Raw genomic sequence first — 23,367 nt, 5'->3', positions numbered from 1 at the left:
GGCTTGCAATTTCTGCCCCAATGTCATTAGTCATGAAGTTAATTTCTGAACTTCTGGTTAATTAGTCAGTGATTGAATGTCATTACTTGTGCACGTTAACCTTGTCCGAGTAATCTAGATCAAGTACTATACATGCATCTATTTGCCACCAGCGATATAACAACGCCCTGATAGCAGCGCGAAGAAAAAAAAATAAATGTTCTATACAACCACCCCCGCTGCGATTTGAGCCCATGCCAGTGAAGCAATTTGCAGTTACGAGTCTATAGCGCGCTCACCACGGCAGTTACACCAAGGCATTACGATACACACAGATTGTAGGAGTAGTGGTGGCTACATGTGCGTGTATTTTGCAGGCCAGAACGAGCTCTACCGTAGTGGACGAGGATTACGTTACGTGCATCCCATGTGAATTCTTATGTACACAATAATTATTAACAATATATAATTCTGAATGGTGGTGATGATTTTTGTGAACCGGTAGTAGGAGATCGTCTTCGATCCTGCAGTGGGCATAAATTAACTGGCGATCGTAATTCTGACCGATGACGATGGCGGCGACGATTTCGTACCGTAGTCTCTCGGCGCTCGTCTGGGGCGGCGGCTGGTCGAGGTGCCGCTGGGATCCCGGCCCCGCGGACGGTGGGTCGGAGTACTTCTGCGAGCGCCGGAAGAGGCGGCGCTTGAACCGTTCCCTGGTCGGCGGCGGCTCGTTCACGGACAGCAGGTACGGGCTCTGGCAGAAGTAGTCGAACTCGTCCCAGTCCGCACTCGTCGGGTCGTAGCGGGACGGCGCCACGGAGGAGGGCATGATGCACGGTTCGGTGGCCTCGCTCCTGCAACCACGGTGCCGACACGGAGAGTCATCGCTGCGGCGAGACAGTCATCGACCACAGCGGACAGATTCGTAACTCTGCAGCATACAGGTTATAAACAAGGATAAGGTGCCTCGGAAAGGTTGGCCAACGTTTCGATAGGAGGACTTATTTTCGTCGATTTTCGCCCTCCTATGGAAACGTTTGGCCAACCTTTCTGCGGCACCTTATCCCTCATTATAACCTTTCTACCACAGTGTGCTATTCCACCTGTCAGCCCCATCCTGAATATTGCAACTCCACAGGAGCGACTTTATATATACATATATATATATATATATATATATATATATATATATATACTTTCCTAACATGACTTAACAAAAAGTTCCCGTAACATTTTTGGATTCAGCTAGCACTTGTACGTCGCTCGAGCACACTTGCCGCCACAGGGAAACTTAGGTATCAATGGTGCATGCGTAGACTACGAGTGGAGGGTTTGGTTTCCAGAAAAGCGAGAGATGCGCGAGAATCCGGCTGCAAAAGCGACTAATACGAGATGATACACCGCCACACTGCCCTCAGTCACAGATAGATGGCGCACCATGTCTATAGGGAAGCGCGAGGGAGGAACCCGGCTACAGTAGGTGGCGTCCAGATCCACGCCCTAGCGGTTACTGGACGCAGATCTCAAAGGCGACGTTTTTTGTCGCCTGAAGGTGGCGGCAGCGAGCGCGGCAGCCGCCAACACGTCATAGACGTCAGGTCATGGACGCCGCCTATACGCAACTCATTCGCACCGGCACGCCACCGGTGCAATCTTGGAGGCCACGGAAAAGTATTTGTTCCGAGAGAAGCGTGAGAGAGGAACCTCATGGCAGTGCACGCCTCACATGCAACGCTTCTCGGAGGTGGCAATAGGTTACGTCCCTGCATTTCTTCGATGTTGATCGCATTACCATAGACAGTGACCATAAGATTGGTTCTCGTGGAACATTTTTGTTAGAAATATCCGAGGAGGCGTGCGCGTGCGCAGCATTGTTACCTTGCGTCAAAAGCAGCGTAAGAAGCTTTTAATGTCGTGATGGACGCCGCGTTATTAAGGATTTCTGAATTATGCGTTGAAGCCAGGTTCCTTTAATGCAATCTCAATCGTCTTTTATCACCTGGTCAGTAGTGTGGGACAGCACGGCGTGTTGCCACCACGTTGGATATAGCTGAAATGGGGTCGTCACTGTCTTTTCGGAACTTCGGCCATCACCGACTTCGTTTCGTCATCATGGATGTCCTATGCAAATGCGGATCACGTGCTTGGATTCAAACTTAAGCTTAAGTTTCATTCTGTCTTATTTTACCGGCTTAAAATATGCAGTGATTTGAAAATTCTTTGGACCGTTAGCCGAAGGCCAGTTGTAGGCCCAATGAAACACTAACATTCACATAACTAGTGCTGCTCCCTATATAGAGAAAGTTTCTACCTCCTCACCGCATATATGGTCACATTACAGACAACTCATCAATATGCTATTAGAAATAAAAATAGCGATGCATCAATAACGAACAAATTACTTTCAATTTGTACATGTAAGTGCAGCATTGTTAATGCTAATTTTAGCTGGAAATATAATACCAGTCCTGGGCACTGTGTTCTCGTCCATGCGTAACCATTAAAATAAATTAAATTATGGAGTTTTACGTGGCAAAACGACTTTATGATTATGACGCATGCCGTAGTGGAGGACTCCGGAAATTTCAACCTCCTGGGGTTCTATTAACGTACACGTAAATCTAAAAGTACACGGGTGTTTTCGCATTTCGCACCCCACCGAAATGCGGCCACCGTGGCCATGACTCGATCCCGCGGCCTCGTGCTCAGCACCGCAACACCATAGCCACTGAGCAACCACGGCGGGGATGCCTAACCATTATTGTTACCACAATTCCATCATCTTTCTCTCGCGTTTTTCATTCGGTTTCAATGAAGAGGCTATTTAAATGCAGCAAAATGTAACGCGCAGCTTGTTGTAAAGGTTCTATCTTTCAGCTCCTTACGAAAATCCTAACGAAAGCTTATTGTTCGTATTACGGATGTGTGCGATGATGGCTTTGCCTGGTGGTGGCCCCCTGGCCTCGTCAAGCTCTATGTTTACAGCTTTCTTGCCAGGGTGGCATTCAACACTGTACTTTGTGCATGTTGTAAATGGACTTGACTTGACTTGCTCAACAATCTTTCGTTTCCGCATTAGTAACACGGGTGTCAAGCGGTCCCTAACCACTATCGTCTAGAACCTACAACGATCTTCTGTTGTTGTAGTTGTTGTTGTTATTATTGTTGTTGCTGCGAGTGGCTAGAGTGCACAGGTGCACGGCACACGCACGCACCTCGTTCGCGTCCGGGTGGCGGTGTCTCGCGACCGGCGCGAGGCTGGCGCCGCCCCCGAGTCCGTGCCGTGCAGCCGCGGGCTGCCCGAGGGCTTCTTGCCGGTCATGCTGCTGCTCGCCGGGGCCGCTGCGGACGAGGAGGAAGACGCACCCGTCCGGTCCATGTGGAAGTAGACGTGCGTGCTGAGGTGCTTCGTGAAGCCCGCCATGCGAACGGGCCATCAGCGAGCCTGGCCGCGGAACCCTGTCCCGCCCCACCCGAAAGGAAACAGTGCGGCGGTGTCAACAGTGCGAGTTAGGTTTAGGTTTGAACGATGCATACCCGCTATAAGAGGGGAGAGAAAAAACGCGTGTTACAGTCATTCGTTATACCCTCGTGAGATCCCGTTCTGTTATACAAGAGAGAGAGAGAGAGAGAGGCAAAGGAAAGACAGAAAGGTTAACCAGAGATTGTCTCAGGTTGTCTACCCTGTACTGGGGGAGCAGCAAAGGGATGCGATAGACGACAGAGAGAAAAGGATAAAAAAAGTGAACAACATTTATGAGACTGTTATACAATGCTTGCCCTGGAGAAATATTAGGTAGAGTGTGCACTTCGGCTTCCTTTTTATTGTCTACATTCTACAGCAATATTTAAAATAATTAATAATAATAATAATAATAATAATAATTGCCGCGAAATGAAAAAAAATATCCATAAATTCTTCTAATTCTAAAGCCGCCAAGCAAAAAGCTTCCTGTCAAGAACGTTGTAGGAGGAGGGAAGAGGAAAAGAGATAAGAAGAAGGCAGGGAGGTTAACCAGAATCACGTCCGGTTGGCTACCCTAAACCGGGGGAATGGGAAAGGGGGAAAACAAAGATAACAGGGAGAGAGAGGAAGGAAGGAAATTGCAGTGAGTTCAATGACGTGTGTGGCCTTTCAGAAATTGCATTGTCACAAATGGTTGCACAAGCCCGTCGTCCTTAAGAAGCACAAAAGTGCCTTCACCGCTTTATGGGCCGACGGGCGATGGGGACGGTGTTCCAGCAGCACCTGAACAGAAAGCGGTCGATTGTCCAGTTTTTGAAAAGCTTTGGCAAGTTCTTGTCTCTCAGAGAACGTTGTAGATTACCTTAAAGAGCATACCCTTGCTCTTTAGACAAAGAAGGTGTATTTGACAAAGAAGGTGTATTTGCGGTTCTACCTAATTTTTTGTTCCTCACGAAAGCTACCCCTACCGTCGATTCTGTCTGTCGACCCATGGTTGCCATTTCGTTGCCCACAGTTAAATCCCAAGCAAGTAAGCTTTCCAACGCTTTTGGGTTTCGAAAAACTGGCCAAAGCAGTCGATAAGCGCAAGAAACTGAGCCGACATGGTTTTCACGGCGAAGACTCATAATATTGACTGCCCCTTGCGGGTTCTTGTAACAGAAAGAGGGGCGTAGCAAAAATCTGTGGCACTGTCTTTACAAGAGAAACTTAACTTGCTTACTGTTGACGACCCTATATTAATAAGCAACTCGGACGCATTGACAAACTTTCTCGAAGAGAACAACAAGCGTTTACAAGCTTTTTCAGTAGACATAAAAGATTTATAATATTCTTTACCGCACGACAAGTTGTTGCAGTCTTGAGGACACCATTGATTCCTTTGGTGCAGTAGCTTTCCAGAATCGCACCGGCGTTCATAACATCAGCCTCACTGAACTTTTATCGTTTAACTAAAATTGACTTTTGTATATTTTAATGACCAGACCTACATTCAACACAGTGGTTTGTGCACGGCTCACGGCTCATGCCTGGCCCCTGTTCTAAATGACACCTACCTTGCTCATCATGACCGCCTGCTATTGAGCATGCTAGGTAAACGAAGTGTCATAATGCCATTTTGTAGATGTATTTTTGTCCTTGTAGATCGCAATAACGCTGCTTTCGAGCCCAGATCAGACGAAATTGTGAAAACTTTTAACAAATGCTTTCATCCGCTTGTGTTCACCCATGAGATGCCCACTAACCACAGCTTGCGATTTTTAGACCTAAATTTACTTCTTGCACGTGACCACGTATGCTGGATGTAGGAACCAAGAACTGCGAAACCTCTTTTATCATTTGTCTCAGCCTATTATAAGCTGGTGAAGCGAAGCATCACTAATCTTTGTCTTACTAATGCCCTCAGGAAATCCTGTCATACCATGCAGTGCAGTTTTGCAAGTCAGGTTGATCGACCTATGTGTGCCGAGTACCCGGCCACACTACTGCCGGCGATAGCTGAAAACCTATTAAAGGATCTAAAGAAGGACAGTGACACGGACGCCCAACCAAGAAATAATGAACAAAAGAGGCCGGTAGTCATACCATATTTGCATAACGGCTCTAACAGACTAAAAAAAGATTGGCCGCAAGGGTAACGTGCAAGTAGTGTTTTTTTGTGACGGTTACGCTACGCAGGCTCTGTACGGTCGTAAACACGCTGCATCCGCGCACTACTGTCTGTTCGACCATGCACAAGAAGCCTTTTGGGTCTGGCATTCTTGGAGTTGTTTATTCAATTCCACTATCATGCGGGAAGATATATACAGGCCAAACTGGTCGCTGCCTTAATGATAGGCTAAAAGAACATGATTACAATGTGCACCGAGCTATACAAGGACACTTAGGCATTCACTGTCGCGACTGTGGATGTAAGCCGAATTTTTATCGGTGTGAAGTGCTAAAAAAAAAGCACCGATCACAACTTACGCAGGAGGTTATTGAAGCTGATCTCATTGCAAGGGCTGGTAGCACGTTCGTTAGCGCGCCATCTTTGTGCCTATCTTCATAAAAAGTAAGATTTCTTGATCAGTTTAACCTTGCATGACAGAACTGAGCGTTCTGTGTCTCATGATGGTGTAGCTGTATATCGGTGTGACGTTTTGGGAAATGTTGTGGTGGCATATCCTGGTGCTTTCTTGTAGCTATATATTTAGTGCAACTTGCCAATGAACCAGTTGAAAGTCAGCGCTATGGCCCTTTATCTGGCCGGCTCAGCTTGCTTATTCCTTACTAAGTTGCGCTGTACCAGTTTTGGAATGCAAAACCAGCTCGCCAAATTCTCAACCCTAGCGAAATTCCGTTCTCTAAAAATTATGAATGCTTCGCATTATGTAGACTTAAACTACAGGTTGAGTCAGCCAATTTATTAAGGTTATAGACCTACCAGTCAGCAATAAGTACCGACATGAGCAGCGATTGATTGAATGGACTGTGATTGTGTCCGAAAAGGATGTACTTCAGTTATCCACACTGTGAAGATGTCTGAATGTTCTAAACATTTTGTTTCTATTTGTTGTTCTATTGAGCGCTTTTTGTGAACTTCCTAAGTTTTGCCGTTTGATGAGACGAAGTAACGTAAAAAGTTGTCCAGCAAAAACCACAAAGTTCAGTTCATTAGCTTCACCTGGAATATTGTGTACAGTGCGTCGAAACTAACTTTAGCGAAGGCTTCAAAGAAGAGTTCGGGAACGCCCTAAAAGTATATTGCCAGAAACTTTACGGAGCAAATAACAGAATAATTTCTTGTGTTATCTTGAGTTGGTGACTTGGACAAGAGTATTTATTCAAATTCGAAAGTCCTATGTTGGAAGACGACCTTCCCATTACGAAATTGTAGAGCGTACTAGTTAGCGGTCCTATTCAGCAGCATTTAGATTAGCGCATATTCTGCAATCTATTTTTTCAGTGTCATGACAAATGCTCACGAAGTATTAAAATTCTTACATGAATACACGGGTGTGGGTCGCCATAGCTCTGCGTTCACGTTGTAACCGAGTACCATAAGAAGCCAGCAACTAGCAGGATCCATCACGCTTCCTCTTACAAGGGAGCCTTAGCTCCGGTTGCTTCATCGCAGAAATGTTCTCACAAGAACCACTTTACGGCTTTGAATGAAATACCTTGCGTTTGAGAAAAGAACTTTAATTACAGCTACTCTAAGAAGCAGAATGTGCATTTGGGACTTCCAATTTTGTACAGATATTGTCGAAAGTTGGCAGGCCTAAGGAAAAGCTGGAAGCCCGAAGTATTGCACACCCGTAACTGTGCACAGAGAATCATTATCGCTGTTTTGTAAACTGTTTCTGCAGGAGCACTTCATATAGACAAGTTTTATATATAAAATTGCAGCTTACGCGCCATTGTTACAACTTTAACCGGAGTTTTGCAAATCTCTTTCTCACAAGTTATCGGTGTAGTTCAGATCAGCGTGTGTCATATTTTTCTGATTTATATGTATTATTAGGTGGAGTATATAGAACTGTAATGTAGCTTCTCTTATGATGGCTTTACTTATTTGTAAACGTGATACCTTAATTCCCTGTTGTTTGTTTTAATATTTGGTATACATAAAAGAAAAAAACCCCAGAAAGATGGCATAAATAGTAAATATCTTTGGAATACAGACAAGATTTGTTTTGTGTCATAGCTTGAAACAAAGCTTATCAAACTAGGTGCAGTGGTTGCCGAGAAAAGCGAGTTCGTTCTCGTGCATTCAAATAGGCGCTGCGGACGTGCTTTCATAATTAGTAGCGTTTACAAACCCAAGAACATCGCAGCGTCGAGGACAAACAGGAAGACGCCCTCTGGGCAACCCACGGCCCGGCCCACCCGGTGTCAGCCACTGCGCTCCGCTTCTTCCTCGCCCTCCTCTGTCTGTGTGGTTCGCTGATTCACCGACAGAGGGCGGCAGATCTTGTGGCGCCCAGATCCTCTGGGTGGAATCCCCGCTGACGTCAGACTCCCTCACGCGTCGTCGAAATGGTCGCACGGCTGGCTGGGTTGGACGACATGGTCGCGATCACCGCTCTCCTGTGATCTGCAAAAAAAAAGACACATGAAAAGGAGGTCGCAGTGTTAGTTTATACAACTATCCCACTCCATATTTTTTTGCCATTAAGCGATATCATTCTTAAACTCTAAACGAAATACCAACAGAAGAAGATATAGTCATCAGTAATGGTGACGGATACTACTCTTGCACATATTCTTTTAATATAAAAAAAAATGTTACATAAGAACAAATGTCGCGAGCTCTAGAGCCGACTTGTCTAAGTGTCCGTGAAATCCCCACACGCAACAAAACATACAAAAATAAAAACGCAATGTCAAGCTGTAAAACAGACTTTGCAGTCTATTCAGAGTTCCATGACGTATGGCTGTATTGAGTCCCGAACACGTACACGAGGTCCAAGGTCAGTACGCCCACAGATGAAAATACACGCATGACGCAATACACATGGAGAGATAGAACGGTGAAAAGAGGGCTTCGCCACCTCAAACGTACTCTCCACGAAAGCATGTATTGCTTCGCTTTATTAGATCGAATCATGGCACGGTGCCCTCATCTTGCCCGGGAAGACAAATAGAGGGGGGAGGGAAAGAGATAAGAAGAAGGTAGGCAGGTTAACCAGAATCACGTCCGGTTGGCTACCCTACACCGGGGGAACGGGAAAGGGGGAAAACAAAGATAACAGGGAGAGAGCGGAGGGAAGGAAAGAAGGAAAGTGCAGTGAGTTCGCTGACGTGTGTCAAATAGAATAGACAAATAGAAATAAAACACATACGCACGCAGGCCCATTTATACATACGCGCACCCTCAAACATACATACAAACATGAGCGCGCGCCCGCACATACACACACATGCCCATGTCACTTACAGTGGCCCACTCTAGTGGTATGAGCGCAGACTCCTCCCATATGGAGTGCGGAATCTGCTTTGCAAGTGCATCATCCATGCGTGTCCTATCTTTTGAAGGTGCGTTACGAAGGTACAAGTGCTGGGCCCTTTTGTGTTCCTAGAAAACACTGGAAGTTAGAATACGCATTCGGCTCTCGTCGATGCCTGAGTGTACGTTATAATCTTGCCAAACGCACCCATGAGTATCCGAACGACAACAGTCTGGCACGAAGAATCTGCAATTCTCTGAGCAGCATCTGACGGCATCCAGAATATTTCTCACAGCATGGTGAACCTTCTTGAACCATTAGGCACTTGCCGCTGTTTGTGGGGGATCCGCGGCATTCGAACTTCCCCTTTGTTAAAGATGACAACTTGGAGCATGCTCTTGAATGCACGGCTGCTTTCGCATAATGCCAATTTTAGAAGGACAAAAGAGCAGGACATTCCTATTGATGCAAAATTACTGTCATGATTAGACCAGAGGAGCAGTGCAAAAGCTGTCACCCCCATTACATTTCTCAGTTGCGTTTCACTCTTTTAAACATAATAACCATGCTCTGCTTTCAGTGAATGCCTGAGAAAAAGTATGCGCAGTGCGTTTCTATTGTAATGTTAGTGATGAATTCGGTAATTATTTGGAAAAGTCATTGGTCCCCTTTATGTTAAGTGAGCCCTTCGCGTTGAGCATAAACACTACCACTTCAATCAAAAGAAAATTACTCAATGCCATGATTGTTTTACAACGCTTTCTCGCCATCAGTCTTTCTTCTCGAAAGTTCAATTCCTTCTGCAGCTTTATTAACATCTTCATCAAAATAACGGGCATGAAATCGAACTTAGTTGTCCATCCGGGAAATATATCGAACCGCTGAAAGCAATTGGCACGAAGTAATGGTCGCGAATTCCGCGTCCCTTTCTTAGATTGTGCTGGCCCAACTTAAAGTTCGCAAAACGATCCGGTTAACGTGGCCACCCAAAAATACCACCAGTGGCGCACCCCAGATCTGTCCGCAGAACTGGAAAGAGAACTTACCCGACGAAATATACGGCTTTTAATTAAGCTCCCAAGCGGGCGCGGCTGCACCGTTTCGCTCCGGTGCCAGGCGAGACAGCCGCGTTCCAGGGGAACACGTACGAATGGAAGTCGTCTCCGGTGAGACGTGACCAGAATGCAGCGCGATAGAGAACCCTGGGGAGGGAGTCCGAACACCAGTCCGCGAAACGGTGGACGGTTCGTGAAAGGCGTCTGCTCTGGGCCCGCGGCCGAACATTTTTTTCTTCCCTTCTTTTCCGACCCGCGATATCTGTCTGACATGAAAACGAGCTGGAGAACAAATGGGCCCCGCTCTTTCATTGTCTCGCTGGCCCGGGCGCGTCTGCACGAGTGCGCCGAAGGCATTGTTGTCTGTGCGCATGCGCACGTGTGTGTGCGCGTGCGTGGCCGCACCCTTGCATATTTGTGTTTGTTTGCTTTGTGTGTTCGCAAATGTGTTTTGTGCGAGTCTGTGCATGTGTGGGTTGATGTCCCTTCTGCAGGCGCTGGAAGCGTCTGCTCCAGCAGTAGTCGTCGTTGTCGTTGCGGTCTTTGTAATTGCCGTTGATGCTTTCGATGTTCTTTCCGCCGTCGTAATTGTACTATTTGTTGGCGTTCTTGTTGCGGTTTGTTACCCTACACTGGAGGACGTGGCAAGGGGAGACAGAACGATAAAATGAAAGCACTGAAAGAGATCGAGAGAGCACACCACGTGATCGCAATTGTTCATAGCACAATACAGCATTCCAAAGCTGCACTTTGACATACGCAGCATGAAGAGTGCTGCGCTAGGCCACTACGAAATAGTTTTGAGCGTGCACTAAAGAAGGGTAACGAATGTTTCTTTCTTTATTTTTCATTCGGTCCCGCTTGGAATGCAGCCCCTGCGCCCAAAATTCACAATGCAGTAACCACTGGGCAGCTGCCATAGCTGCATAAGTCACGAAAGCGTCCAATATTCTATATTCGGGGTGCAAACAGACCATGGGCTCAGGTGGGATAAGACACGACGTATTTGCGTGCTTCTGTCGGTTGTTTGCCCTACGCATCGTAATTTTTGTGAGGACACGCACATGGGCCCACATTTCAATGCACGCACATTATTTGCAAAGAACAGGGCAGTCTCTAGTTACGTTGAGTGCCCGATGAGTCGCTCTTTTTATAGGCCGACTGTACGCAGAGTTATTGGACCGTTTCATCTGCAACTGTTCGTATGACACCGCTGTTGAGCCCGTGTCCCGTTTTAAGAGAGGAGTTTTGCCCAGTCGCCTCTGCTTTTTACGCGCTGTTGGCGCTTGCGAAGTCCCAAGATTACGTGCCTCACACACTGCTGGCAGTTGACATTTTGTGCTTTCTAGCCAAGTTAACTCGGCGGTCTTTCTATTCTGCTTACGGATAACGTTCTTCTCAGCATTCATAAAGCACCTAAATTGTGAAACACGTGTTCCATGGTTGCATATCGAGATTCAGAAGGAAAAGCCGGAACCTAACACCACCTCTGTGAGGACTATTACAGTGCATAAGCACAAACATTAACCTGGAAGGAACATTACAGGGGCACTGTTCATGCAATACGGCTTAAATGTTCTCCATTTCCTTTTTATTCAATATAAACAGAAGAGACGCACGAAATGTATGCCCCTTCCTGCGCTTCTTTTGGAATAAGCGATATCGTTAAACAATAGCTGACGAGGAAAATTCGCACAAGCATAAAGAATACTCACATGGGAAGAAAAGACAGACAAAATACAAAGCAAAAAAAGAAGGGACAACAACAAACAAACAAAAGGCACAGCCAGAAAGAGGAATAGGCCGCACATAGGGTGGCCCGCGTTACGGCGTGTGACTGAGAGGCTACTTTTTCAGTGTCTACCATTCTAGGCAGGAGCAGTAACGCTTCTTCTGGATTTGCGTTAGTAGCCTTCTTTATCAGAAACAACAGAGATCGTTGAATAATTGAGCCGTCGATCGAACTCTTAAGTCAGAGATCGACTTCTTGCGCAGCCGCATTTGAACTGTACGCGTCCTACCGGCGATGTTTCTGTATTTTTATTGTGCGCATGCGTGACAAAATTTAACATGTAGGAAAGCCTTCCCGTAATTAAATGTTGTGAGTGTAGCGCTTGTCCCTGCCTTTTCTTCACGTGTGAGCTGTGTGTTTGTTCGCGCTAGCTTTCCTCGTCAGCAATGCGAGACAAATTAGCCCAACGATGAATTCTTTTGTCACTCTGTTTACCCGCCGTGGTTGCTCAGTGGCTATGGTGTCGGGCTGCTGAGCACAAGGTCGCGGGATCAAATCCCGACCATGGCGGCCGCATGTCGATGGGGGCGAAAACACCCGTATACTTAGATGTAGGTGCACGTTAAAGAACCCCAGCTGGTCGAAATTTCCGGAGTCCTCCACTACCGCGTGCCCCATAAGCAGAAAGTGCTTTTGGCACGCAAAACCCCATAATTTATTTTTTTGTCAGTCTATTCGTTGAGTGTGTCGTATTATTTAAACCCTGCTTCATTAGTTATAACAACGCTCTATTTTTATTCTGAAGAAGGTGGAAGCGCAAACGTTTGAAATGCGTAAAATGACTCCCTGACCCCTTTTATTTTTCAAATAGTTAAGCTTTGTGTGACGGAATTACTCACTAGGTGCGTATTCTGTAGGTGGACATACCTAGTGGACATATCGATATCAGCTGTAGTGAAACTATAGTGAAAGTGCTGATTAACTGGGCTGAGGTACCAGTGAGTAAGAAACCCACGCCCCCAGCCATTCTCTTTCGCACTGGTACAGCTCCAGCCAATCAGTGATGGCCGAAATGTACAGTCCACTAGATGGACACTAACAGATTACCCCCCCACCCCCCACCTTTGTTGTTTAATGATTGGTTTATGCTAAACAATTGCATGCCAAAGCTAAACCACGAGATTTCACTTACGCAGCTATCCACTGCGAATTAATTCGCAACGTGCGCTGTGGATTAATACTAGCCAAAATGTCTGCAATCTGGTATTGCTGTTGTTTTTTTTTTGTTTCGTTTCATCATAGTTTTCCTGTCATGTTTCAACAATCGACCTCTCGCTCGAAAACACCAAAAATTACGATACTACCCCGCTTTGAGTGCAATTTATGAGTGCAGCCGGCGCTGGACGAGACATACGACAGTGCAACAAGAAACATTTTCATAATGCGAGCCGCAATGAGAAACTCAAGTAAGAAAACGGCGGCCGCATTTCGATGGGTGCGAAATGCGAAAACCGATCGTGTACTTCGATTTATCCGCACGTTACGGAAATCTGAGGTGGCCAAACTTCGTACGGAGCACTCCACAGCGGCGTCTGTCATAAACCCAACTTTAATTTGCGAGCTTAGACCCTATTATTCTATGCAGTCAAACTACGCCCCTATGTGAGGTTCGTATTTGTCATCAAACACTTCAGCATAAGCTATCACTTTTCCGTCGGGTAACCTCTATTACGACGCTTCACTGGATCGACCGGCTTGTTGCCAGTGCACTCGCTAACCACGAAACTATAGTGAACAGAACAGTGAACTTATAATGAACTTATGCACTCAACTAAAACCAAGTTCTAGTTCACTGTATAAGAGAAAAAGACAGAAACAAAGGTATTCGTGCTGCGTTCGAGTCAATGTAATGGCGTATAATGAGGTTCTATCGTTTTCCGATAACCGATGTTCGCGTGATTTTCTTCTACGTCATGGGTCAATTGCCACTTTTCGCCGCTTCCGATTACCCACACGCATATATTCATTTCGGCAGTGGGAGCGAACTCCTACTCCTTTATAGCGTGGTATGACGCATTGCTCATGGCTTTAATCGGCTTCATTTTGTGAAGAGAGAGAAACGTGAAGGCAGCCTTGTTTTACGTCCCCGTTCTATAACTCACAAGGGTCGTTCGGGATCGGCCTTAAAGATAAGACGTACTTTGGAAAGTTTAAGCTGCAATGACAGGCGGAGACAAGCAATTAGTGCTTGTGTGAGTCCACTTGCCCTTCACGGTCTGTCACTGCACCTAAACTTTATTAAGTATGTCATTAGGGAGTCCGGGTTCAACCACGAGCCGCGCTTAATTGTCCCACATTCGCAGTTATGTGAATTGAACGAGTAATTTGACTGCAGTCATCTCTATTTGGCTGGCCCAGTTTTATATATTAGGACACAGAACTGGACATTTGAGACGATTTCCTTGAATAACCCTGTGCAAAGTTGGTCCGCAGCGTTTTAGCCAGCAAAGTAAGTGATGTAGTGACATTACTTGTGAATGGGTTGTCTTCGTATTTCCTGCAAATTATGTCCACCGGAGCAATATCTCACTTGCACTGAAGTGATCCAAGTACGTTTTGTACGCTTCAACCTATATGCGCACATATGTTTGACCTACACATAGAAACACCAAAAAGAAATCACCGTATTTATATGCATAAAAGCGCAGCTACCAAGCTAACAAATATAAGTTTCTGTTCAGAACTTGTGTTGTGCCCTGGCTGGAAGATTTCGCCAATGATAAATTCAACATGACGACTAACTATGGCATCAGCTCTCACGGGAAGTTCCAGAGCAACCACGTTATTTTTAAATAGTGCCCCACTTACAGTACTCACGGTGCCGTGACGAATATATTAAATGTAACTGTGATATGTCACTTATCAGTGCTGTTCCACGGTAACCGCCATATTGAGGGCTGTTATAGCCCAAGCACACAGTTTACATACTCGCCAGGCCTAAAATAGTAATTGTTCAATCGGATGCATGTTACGTTCTCGTGTCGTTTTCGACTCCTTTGGTTTTGTCTTCTCTTCCTCCTTTCACAATGCACCTTTATCTGTCTCCCGTTCCGGACTTACTCTTTTTTTTCTAAGTACGGCCTTTTGTCTTCTAGACCCGGCAGGCGTTGTGCCCCTGCTGGTGTCAGGTGTCAGCCAGACCTACCGCCCCTTCCTGATCGTGTTTGTGTGTACGAACCAACTAATAATAATCGACCATGCGCCTCGCCCGTCTTCACCGCGGGGTGCCAAAACGCGCACCATTGAGAGCCGAGCGCGTGATGGGTAAAATCTGAACCTGGCACGTAGCCACGGCTCAGAGTTGATGTAACGCCGATAGGAAGCCACGCTTCCCACCCCGCGGCGGCGTTGAAAAGCGGGACAGCCTCCAAACAAAGCCGCGTCTCCCTTCAATGGTGGCGAGGTGACGCAAGCAACACGTTGCATGTGTTTGTTTTTTGGAGCAGTGTGTTTACGTAAAATGAGTGTCGCGCTTCCTGTTTCCATCCGGGATGGGGCGAGAATAAAAGAGCTTCAAGATTTATTTCGTCGTAAGCCAACCTGCAATTTCGGGACGTCGAACCCAGTAGGTGGTGCATAAAACGTGGCGTTTTTTACGCGTTTCTGGCATATGCAGCCAGCAAAAGCATACCCTTCGAGATGTGCTTCTGTTATTCAGAGAACGCCGTCGCTGCAGCGCGAATTTGCACACCACTTAGAATTTAAATTTGAATAATGCGGCAAGAACTTCTTGTAGCTTATAGACGTTTGTTGCTGTGAAGTTGTTGGGCTTCACAAAGCTTCAAAAACTATTATCTGTGCGACTAGATTTATCTTCAGTAATGTGCCGATAGTAGTGATATAGTGCGGTATCCGTAAGAACACTAAGGTTGTTCTGCTCTTTCGGTTTCACTTTTGGCAAGTTTCCTCCTGATGGCCATTGTTATTGACGCAATAAATGTCCAGAAGGGACACTGCCTGGTTTGTTTTCGTTGTATTTGTAGGATATCAACATGACCCATGTTATGACGTGACAACGGTATTAGGCAATTACTGAGTGTGGCTAGCTTAAAACTTGAGCTAAACCACGCTTTTTTGACTGAAAAAAAAAACGATGTCTGATGCATGCTTCAAAAAGCACTCAAATTGCACGTAGGGTGATCCACCTCTGAAGCCGAACGTCTTTGTCTTCTGTTACAGTGTAAAAACAACGTTAGCCTCAGAGAAGCACTTCAACCCAGAACATAGGTTGGTTGGTTTATTCGTTCTTCATGTTTATCGTCCCAAGGCGACACCTGAGTCATGTGAAAGGCATTTTATTGGAGGGCTTCCGATAATTTTTTAGACCACCAAACATTCTTTAAAGTGTTTTTATATCTAAGAAGACGAGTGGTTTTTTTTTCTGCACATGGCCGGCACCCTAAAGCAGCAGCCGTGGCTTGGACTCATGCCGGCGGCGTCCCGTTTAGCATGCGCGACTCCAATGCGACTGGGCCACGGTATACTGGGAGCAGAACATAGGTAAACGACTTCCAGGCAGACGGGAAGTCTGCATCCGGTGCCAAGGTTTCGACGAGAGAAGTTGTTTTTGTCGTGGCCTTGACGAAAACAAGTCGCTTTGTCAGAAAGTTGGCACCAGCCGAGTTTTTTCCCTCCTGCTTTGATTCTTTTTTTCACCGATCCTCGAAATGAAGAGGCAAGGCTCCATCCCTTTCGGAGAATTTGTAAACGCTATGCGCTTATTACTGTGAGCCTCGGGGACCAGCGCATTTGCCAGATACTTGCCGTATTCGTGAATGAACGAACACGGGCAAGTTCAACGGCGGTTCAGTGCTCTCATTTGGCTCAACCTTAGCCACGCGTCTGCGTGTGCATACATCCTTTGCCTAAGTTATACCTCGCGCCTTCACCACATATGGCGTTCGGCTCTGTGTTGCCTTTTTCTGGGTATTTATGCCACTCCAGAACTCCAAAAAGTGCGTTCGAGGGGCGTTCCTTCCATCATCCCCGGTAGTGTCCGTCTCATCGGTGTACCATAGGAAAGCCTTTAAAGAGCCAGTAGTAAGCAGGGCGGTCTCAGGTATCGTAGTCGGTATACTTGCGTCAAGCACTGTACAAGTGCTATTGCTACGCTTTTTTAATTTTTTTGTACGTTCCATTCGGTAAAAATGTGTTCATATGTTCACACAGTTCCCTCAGTTGCAAGGCGACTCTGGCAGCGTCTCTTCATTTATCGTCCGGTTTTGTTTTACTGAGCTGCTATGTAATGAGCATGTTCTAGCTCTCCCCATAATATTTTACGAAAGCGGGTCGGGAAGGGGGCAAGCAGATCGCATCTGATGGTGCGAGTGCAAAGACTGATGCGAATGACACACAGCGAGCAGCAATATTACTAAAAAATTCAGCGCCTAGCCTTCGCATGGCCAAAGATGCTAGATGACGAGACCTGAGGCGGTATAGATATAGATATCTGCGCTCATAGCATTTAGGAAATTTGGCAGCGACGCTTAAGACTGCTTGCTTATGGGAATGCGAAAGCATCACACCGTTTTTTTAGACCTCGGAACGTCATGAAGGCGCTCATTTTATACACTCATGACGTGGCGCCACCTTCTCTACATTGGCTGCGATGTCACGTGCTCAGTGACGCACGCAGGCACGTCGTTTAGTCAGCCAGATGGCTGCGACGTGACATGTGCAATAGCGAACGCACTAAGCACAGGTTTAGCCAACCAAAACCGTGAAGCGGCCATAGCGTCTAGGAAGCATGCTCGTCTCTCCCCCCGGAGGCTCGAAACACTCCACATTTTCTTTAGAAAACCCTTTATTTACTTGATGTACAGGAGCCGCCCTGACAAATTTGGCGTCAACGCAAGTGTATGTCAAGGTATTTTTTGTTTTTTGTTTTGCATCGTCAATCATTTTTGGTACCATCTTTCGGTCACGCCCACAACGTCGACCAATTTGGGCGTATTGTGTCATATAATGCATTCACATAAAAAAAAATGAGAGGACACCTATGCATTTCTGATGCATTGCGAATTCGAAAACATTAATGCCCAGCTTAACGCCGCTCAGTTGTCCTTTGAGTTATGAACTCTTCGTGCGTCGTCGACCATTTTGTCGACTATTCTTTTACTATCTTTCGATCACGCCTATTTTGACGAATTTCCGCTCAATGTGGCATATGAAGCATTCCCATTAATAAGGACCGAGTTGCTGCAGGCAGACTCGTCCAGGTTACTCCATACAACTCGTGCAATGCGGTGCTCGTCGCATCGATATCGACGTCGATCACTTTCAAGATATCTCCCAACACAACATCTACGGGATCAGAACTCGCGGCTCTCAAAGGTGTGGTTGGCTACATTTATCAGCACTACCCATCCGGTGGGTCATATTTTCTGATTCTAAGCTCCAAACTTGGCAGCCAAGCCTAGTATTTCACTGCCCTCAAGAACAGATGGTATCTGAAATGACGGAATCTTACCACCGATCTGTTCAAATGTGCGCGATAATATTTTATAGAGGCGCCGGTTCATTGCGACATAATCCGCACCGAAAGTACTGAAAACCAGCACGCTCCGCTGACGGACAATTCCAGCGTCTGCCTGTGCCATTGTCAAGGGCTGTTGCAGAGGGGCAAATTCGCTCACTTGCTTGTCGCAATGCATTACAACATCGGAGTTCGGTGGAATGTTCCAACTTGTGACTGCATTTTCTTGACTCTTCACTGCTCGTTTGACTACCATCTGCTGGGTCTCAATGCGACGCAACTATGGCTCCCTAGGCAAGTGTGGGTCCCTATGCCACGTAGCCTGTTCCACTACTTCAGTCGTCATATTATATGTATGCAATACGTCCGCGGGGAATAAATTTAGCGTACGTTTGCTCCAATTTTATGTTTAATGGGAAACAGATGGCGTTCAGAAAGGTTAAAAACATAATAGTATTCGCGGGAACTATTTGGTTCGAAGACCGTGTCATATAGGACACATCTCGATTTCCTATTCGAAAGTTCAGAATATTCGCACGCTCCTACTTGTTATTCCTTCGCTTCCCTTTTACTTTTTCCCATTTCCTCCTCTCCCAGTGCAGAATAACGAACGAGAGGCAATGTGGTTAACCTCCCAGACTTTTCTTCTTTTTGTCTTTCTGCCAAATTTGCCCAATTTTCCTTGTTTTTTTTTCTTACCATTAAAAAAGCTCTCTGCGTATAACTACCATATTGTCGTGTCCAATAAGCACTGAAGTTAGGAGGCCTTTCTGCTATAATTGGTTGGCCATTATCGTTTCAACGGCAGTGCGCTTCTTGAGATATAGACGAACATTGAATACCACATGCACGACCACTTGTGTTGGTGCGAATTAGATATTGTCTATGTTTTTGAATGACAAAACCCTGAGGAGACAGATATTTGTCATTGTAAGACCAGAGACCCAAATTATCGGTTTCAGGCACTGAAAAGGATGGATAATTGGTTTAATTTCTTTTTAAAGCCTGCGGTAGGAAGCGAAGAATTCGCACGGGGTGTTCAACGTGCCCTGAAAGACCATGGTCTTTTATCGCAAAATATTTAAGGATCGCATATTCAATTTCCTCGAAATTATTTCATAATGTTCAAGGTAAGCAGGGTTACAATGATTTCGGATAATTTCCTAACTATACGCAAAGGCTGTGGGGAATTGACTAGATAGATGGTTAGGAGTAAGTATGATAATAGAATTTATTTTTCTAGAGTGCGCCTAAATGTTCAAAAAAACGATAGTTCCGACATTTTACGGCAGCTAGGCTTACAAGATAGGCCTCAAAGTTAGTTCCAGCTATCAGTTACGGCAGAAAGCGATACCTTTCTTTGTAACTAGTTTGGCACCATGACAAGAAAAACGTACGCTAATGCTGGTTTGGTTCTATATTGTTCATATTTTAATATTATAATGGTTTACCCTACGCCAAGCATAGTGCAAAGATCGATGGCTTGAGGAACTGCCGTAAATTCCGCATTCGCAGCTTGAGACTAAATGCAAATACTTGTTTTTCATGTTTGGCAATGTGGAAATTTTAAGTAGCAGTTTGTATTACAGAAATGCCTTCAACAGTTGGTAAAACGTACTTCCAGCATCAAATTATGAAAAATCATAACAGCAAATGCACGTGGCATGCGTCCTGACAGCGATATTGGTTTTGTCAAATATGTGATAGGGCGGTTTCATACATTTGTACCTGCTCAAAGTGAGGGAATATTTCAGCGCTGGAAGTATGCATAATTTACATATTCAAATAACCCTTTTTTAGTAATCTGCTCCTTTAAAGCTGTCACTTTTACTTTCCACCGGCTCCCTTTTTTCATACCGAGTATTCCAAGCCAATGCCACGAGGTTTACGAATGCATTATGCAAAAAAGATGTGATGTGTGCAGACAGGACACAAGAGTAGAGAAGTGAACAACACGAACGCTGACTATCAACTGAAGGGAGCACTGAGGCGAAAAAAGAAAGAAGACACAAAACTCATCGGCGCCAGCTCAGGAAGACACAAGACAAGACAAGAATGGTATCACCACCTGTCAGTCGGGTATATGTGCCGGTCTACGTGGGAGACAACTGTTAAGGCACTTAATCTCTTCTTTATGTAAAGTAATCGAAGGCTGACTTACGCACGCACTTCCACCATTATAGACACGCCGTGCCTCTACCATAAGACGCGTATCTTCATTCTTATGCCTGTACAATATCGCGCATTCATCTAACCCTGGCATGCAGGTACAATCTTGGCAATGTAAAGAAAGATTAGAAGGCGGTCCATCGGTTAACGACCTTTTATGTTCCATTAGCCACTGAGTGATACACCGCCTCGTTTCCCTACGTAGAACTGGCCACAGCTAAGGGGAGTTTTATAAACCACACCCAGACGACAGTGAGTAAAACTATTGTTCTTATTATGCTTCACTGGACAAATATCTGTTCTTTTACCTTTTACTTGCTCCTTTTTCCTCTGCACGGCAGCGCATATCTTACCTAGCTTATTGGGAGCAGTGAAAGCAACATTGACGTCATATCTAGTTGCAACTTTTTTAAGCCTGTGCGACACTGAATGAATGTACGAAATAGCCATTACTCTTTTTTTTCTGCTATTACTGCTTTCTGTGATCACGTCCGTGCCCCTCGAAACCGACTTATTTAGGCGTTCAGCCACAGAGGCCACTGCTACACTAGGGTAACCTGCATCTAATACGAATGCATTCTACAATTGCATTTAGAAAGTCACAATGAAAAGTGTATGGGCACTGAAAACTTTACATGAAACAAGTCTTAACCTCGCAGTCGTTCGACGAAACAGCATCTCCTTTTGTCGATTTCGTAGTATGCAAATACCTCGCAGGTCTTTGTCTTCGCTTAAACTGACATCAAGTTGCTAACGTCAACGTATTCGCCAACGTCATCACTTCGTGTCGCTTTAAATTACGATGTTGCCTTTGATTACCTACCCGATTCAATGTTTATAGACATTCTTGCTTTCCCTACCGGCATACCTGACATTTTCACACAGTGTTTACTCGTCGGTTCATTGAAAAAGAAACGTTTTTTGTGGATGAACTTAATGAATTCGTAGAAAACGCTGGTGGTAATCCAAAAAAGTGCGCTGCATCTCCAGTTTTGGAGTGGCTCCTGATACAGGCAAAAAATTCCGAGATTGAGTCGGGCTATACTAATCCAGGTACGTACAACCAAATTAGGAAGGTCCACTAAGCTTCAACAAAGACACTTCCTCACCATAACAGGAATTGGCCTCCCTAGTGCAGTATTCGGCCTCAACCTCCCTCACGATTCCTACAATTAACCCCCATGGCCCTCAGTGCCCAGCAGCTGCGGAGCACCTGACCAAGGCAGCGGTCAGACCTGTAACACAGCAGAGGGTGCTAAGAATCTCTGGAACCGGTCAGGCCGCCAATGGAAACTGACCCTTGAACCTTTAACACCAGAACTACGAATTCTACAGCATTAGGGAGAGAGTAGCGGTAATCGTAATCTAACTCAATAAAAGGTGTAGATTAAAGGTAGTCCAAGCCTAGGCTCCAAGATTCACCTACTATGATGAGGAAGTAGATCAATTTTATGAAAACGCTGAAATAGTGATGACAAAAGTGCAAACTCATTATACGGTAGTCAACGGCGACTTTAATGCAAAAGTGGGGAAAAGACAGGCTGGTGGACAAGCAACTGGCAACAACGGCTTGGATTGTAGGAACACTCGATGAGAGATGTTGGTAGAATTCACGCAAAGGAATAAGCTGCGTATAATGAACACCTCCTTCAGGAAGAGTTGGAACAAAAAGTGGACCTGGAAAAGCCCAAATGATGAAACAATAAATGAAATTGATTTCATACTTTCTGCCGATCCCAGCATAGTGCAGCATGTGTAAACGTTAGGTAGGGTAAAGTGCAGTGATCATAGATTAGTGAGGCCTAGGATTCACCTCAAGTTGAAGAGAGAAATAGTAAAATTGGTCAAGAAAAAACAGGCCAACCTAGACGCATTAAGGGTGAAAGCATACCAATTCAGGTTGGCACTTGCAAACATATATGCAGCCTTAGAACAGAGAGATGAAGATGACCTAGAGACAATGAATGAAACGGTAACTAGGCTGGCTTCAGAAGCAGCAATTGAAGTGGGAAGTAAGGAACCAATGTAACCAGTAGGTAAGCTCTCGAAAGTAACAAAGGACTTCATAAGGAAACAACAAAAAATGAAAGGGATCAAGAGATCAGATAGAATTCGCGAAAATGTCAAAACTAGTCAACAAGGCGAAAATAAGAGAGATTAGAAATTATAACTTGAGAAAGACTGAGGAAGCCGTAAAAAATTGACTCAGGCTGAAATCTATGAGAAGGAAACCACGATACCTCCATTCGGAGCAGCAATGAACAGGTTGCAGAGACTCCTCCTATAACTAGTCAAGAGGTCAGAAGGGCCTTGCAAGACATGAAAGTGCGAAAGCCTACAGGGGATGGAATAACAGTCGATTTATTCAAAGATGGAGGAGACATAACGATTGAAAAACTGGCGGCTTTCCATACAAAGTGTCTATCGACTTCAAAGCTCCTAGAAAAGTGGAAGTATGCAATCTCTATACCAATTCACAGAAAGGGAGCCGTTAAAAAACTGAAAAATTATAGGCTCATTTGCTTACCTCCTGTATTGTATAAAATATTCACCAATATAATCTCCAATAGAATAAGGGCAACACTGGACTTTAGTCACCCAAGAGAACAGGCAGCTTTCAGGAACGGATACTCTACAATGGACCACATCCATGTGATGAATGAGGTAACGAAGAAATCCCCAGAATACAATCAGCCTCTCAATATGGCTTTCATAGATTACGAAAAGGCATTTGATTCAATAGAGATGCCAGCAGTCACAGGGACACTACGTAATCAAGGAGTACAGGCCACTTACGTAAATATGTTGAAAAATATCTACAGAGATTTCAGAGCTACCTTAATTCTACACAAGAAGGAAGATACCTAAAAATAAAGGGGTCAGACAAGGAGACACAATCTCTCCAATGCTATTCACTGCGTGCTTGGAAGAAGTATTCAACCTCTTAAACTGGGAAGGCTGAGGAGTAAGGATCGACGGCGAATATCTCGGCAACC

At 45.3% G+C, this 23,367-nt stretch overlaps 1 protein-coding gene across 1 annotated transcript in view; it reads right to left on the bottom strand.

Annotated features, from left to right (window-relative positions):
* The window catches only part of LOC135904163 (uncharacterized), a 300,921-nt gene that overhangs the window by 86,438 nt on the left and 191,116 nt on the right, over window positions 1-23,367 (bottom strand). Inside the window, exons 3-5 of the mRNA XM_065434772.2 lie at window positions 7,753-8,027; window positions 3,198-3,441; window positions 573-836 (exon numbers count right to left, since the gene is read on the bottom strand). Coding sequence (XP_065290844.1) covers window positions 573-836; window positions 3,198-3,406 — 473 coding nt within the window. The 5' untranslated portion in view covers window positions 3,407-3,441; window positions 7,753-8,027. The remainder of the gene's footprint in view (window positions 1-572; window positions 837-3,197; window positions 3,442-7,752; window positions 8,028-23,367) is intronic.

This window comes from Dermacentor albipictus, chromosome 10 (assembly GCF_038994185.2).
Source record: "Dermacentor albipictus isolate Rhodes 1998 colony chromosome 10, USDA_Dalb.pri_finalv2, whole genome shotgun sequence".
Taxonomy (NCBI): Eukaryota; Metazoa; Arthropoda; class Arachnida; order Ixodida; family Ixodidae; genus Dermacentor; species Dermacentor albipictus.
The sequence above is the reverse complement of the archived record's forward strand: the minus strand, read 5'-3'. Positions and strand labels throughout refer to the sequence as shown.